This window comes from Myotis brandtii, unplaced genomic scaffold (genome assembly GCF_000412655.1).
Source record: "Myotis brandtii unplaced genomic scaffold, ASM41265v1 scaffold1480, whole genome shotgun sequence".
NCBI classification, from domain to species: domain Eukaryota; kingdom Metazoa; phylum Chordata; class Mammalia; order Chiroptera; family Vespertilionidae; genus Myotis; species Myotis brandtii.
This window is the reverse complement of record NW_005355348.1, coordinates 15,213-18,335: the sequence shown is the minus strand read 5'-3', so window position 1 is coordinate 18,335 and position 3,123 is coordinate 15,213. Positions and strand designations below refer to the sequence as shown.

At 36.3% G+C, this 3,123-nt stretch overlaps 1 protein-coding gene across 1 annotated transcript; it reads right to left on the bottom strand.

The window, feature by feature from the left end:
- Positions 1-2,601: 2,601 nt before the first annotated feature.
- Positions 2,602-3,123, bottom strand: LOC102251370 (olfactory receptor 4N5-like). The gene has a single exon (XM_005861322.1). The coding sequence runs from the start codon at positions 3,121-3,123 to the stop codon at positions 2,602-2,604; it is 522 nt and encodes a 173-aa protein (XP_005861384.1).

The window sequence follows — 3,123 nt, the reverse complement described above, 5'->3', positions numbered from 1 at the left end:
TATCTCTGGCTCATCCACAGACCTCTAGGATTAAACTTGAACCCTGATGTACTCTCAGGAGTTCTGATTCACTTATGTGAAATTTAAATTTAGGAATAATGGACGTGGGCATAAAGGTAACAGAATGCAAGGCTTCCATTTTTATGGGGATATCTAGTGGTACTAAAGCAGCTCTGGAGTATTTTCAGGTGCTGTGACCCTGGAACCAGCAGGAACAAAAAAAGGACTTCTGTGTTTCTTAGCTCCAAAATTGCTATGTGAACAGTAACTCCCTATGTATACCAATTTGTTGGTAATGTCTTGAGGTTTGCTACTGGTTGCCACATCAAAGGCTACTCTTTGATGGTATTTTCATGATTTTGTAAATGCCTAATATTATTCCAATTTTAAAAATAACTAGAGTGATTTAGTTATCTGTAACCAAATAATGACTGTCTGTCACACCAAATCCTTCTCATCATTGCATTCAGGGGAGAGTGATTTAGTTATCTGTAACCAAATAATGACTGTCACACCAAATCCTTATCATCATTGCATTCAGGGTGAAAAGATTTTTGAGTAAACTCAAATTCCTCTCTAATATTTAAAAAGTAACTATTAGGAATAACCACAAAACTCTCCAAAACTTTAAAATAGAAAGTTAAATAGTTAATTCTTTTTTTAACCTATCTACTACATTTTTTTCTTCTATTATTTGGAACATACTGATTATTGTAATTATAATGTTATTTTTATTTGCTTTCATAGTCAGGATAACGTGTGCTTATATTTTAGTTATCTCTCTCTTTTTCTCTTATTTTTTGATAACATATTTCTATCTTTTGCTATTTCTAGTGATTTTCTATTAAATTATGGACATTTCATTAACATTTTAAAGGTATATGGGCTTCCCCAAAAGATAGTTCATTCCTCTCACTACTAGATCTATATAGTGGAGGTTCATTCTCTTAATCCAGTGTGTCTCAGCGGGGACAAGTTTGCCCTCTAGAGGACTGCAAAATGTAGGGATACTTTTGGTGTTACAGTGGAGGAGATTCTAGTGACAGCTAGTAAATGGAAGTCAGGATTGCTGCTAAGCATTCTATAGTGCACAGGAAAACCTCTCACAGGTTGAGACATACTGCTTAATCCAAACAGAGTTTGGATTTAGGTTGATTTGCAGCCTTCGTAAGACTCAGTCTATCTCTGGCTCATCCACAGACCTCTAGGATTAAACTTGAACCCTGATGTACTCTCAGGAGTTCTGATTCACTTATGTGAAATTTAAATTTAGGAATAATGGACGTGGGCATAAAGGTAACAGAATGCAAGGCTTCCATTTTTATGGGGATATCTAGTGGTACTAAAGCAGCTCTGGAGTATTTTCAGGTGCTGTGACCCTGGAACCAGCAGGAACAAAAAAAGGACTTCTGTGTTTCTTAGCTCCAAAATTGCTATGTGAACAGTAACTCCCTATGTATACCAATTTGTTGGTAATGTCTTGAGGTTTGCTACTGGTTGCCACATCAAAGGCTACTCTTTGATGGTATTTTCATGATTTTGTAAATGCCTAATATTATTCCAATTTTAAAAATAACTAGAGTGATTTAGTTATCTGTAACCAAATAATGACTGTCACACCAAATCCTTATCATCATTGCATTCAGGGTGAAAAGATTTTTGAGTAAACTCAAATTCCTCTCTAATATTTAAAAAGTAACTATTAGGAATAACCACAAACTCTCCAAAACTTTAAAATAGAAAGTTAAATAGTTTAATAACAGTGTCCCATGGAATATAACAGCCTTCTTTTGCTCTCTCCACTAAATTACAAAAAAGTAACTAGACCTTTAAGTGTCCATAAAAAGTACTTAATAGCATGATACTTTCTACTTAATGATATTTTGCTACATATATCCCTTTATTCAGAATCTTCAGGTTGTTGTCTAAGTCAAATAGGAAACTTTAGGTAGTGATTTTTGCTTAATGTCTTTTAATGGTTTCTCTTTAAAATTTGAATAAATTGAAATTCTTACCATCACCTGAAATACAAGATTTTGCTCATACCAACTTCTCCAATTTCATTTCCTGCCACTTTCACATTCATTAACTGCATTACAGCTACTCTATATCTCTTTATGGTCTTCAAATGTACCAAGCTCCTAAGATCTTTGTGTACTTGTACTGGTCATCATCTCTGCCCAGATATTTTTGTCTCCAGGTAATTATTGATTGTTTCTTTCAAGTCATCTGGATATCAGTTAAATACCACTCAAGACCTTGATTAGCAATCAAAAGTAAAGTTAACTATCATTTCCAGTCAAACTTTATCATAGCATTGCTTTTGATTTGTTTCAGAGCACTATCTTGTTTTAATATTATGGTGTTTTCTTTTTAGATTTAATAGTTTAATCTGTCTTTATGTACTTGAATGTAACCATAGGAGACTGCGAATCTTACCTGTCTTATTCATACAACTATAATAGTGCCTGAAAATTGAAAGTGCTTAATGAACACAATATTTGCTAAATGGTTGACTGATTCAGTGCATAATGAATACATTATTTAATTAATCAAACTGGACCTTTTCTCTTTTTTGATTTTCTCATTTTTTTGTTCCATTCAGAAAACCATGTGCTGACTCAGTAACCTCCTCATGGAAGCTTTCACTTCCTGATTGCGTAGGGTATAGATCACAGGATTCATCAAAGGAAAGATCACCGTGTGAAAGAGGGAAACCACTTTGTCAGCTGGGAAAGCTCTGAAGGGGCGAGTGTAGATGAAGATGGCAGGTCCAAACATGAGAAACACAATGATAATGTGTGTGGTGCATGTGGAGAAAGCCTTGCTCTTCCCTTCAGAGGAGTGCTCCTTTACATGGCACAGGATAACTGCATAGGAGGCCAGAAGGCCCAGGAAGCACAGGAGGGTGAGCAGGCCACTGTTGGAGACCATCAGGAGCTCCACCACAAAGGTGTCTGTGCAGGCCAGCTTGATGACCTGCGGCACATCACAGAAGAAGTTATCCAGTTGGTTTGGGCCACAGAAGGGCAAGTGGAGAATAAGGGCCACTTGTACGATGGAATGAGTAAAGCCACCTAGCCACAGAGCCAACAGCAAGGCATAGCAGGCTCGGGGGTTCAT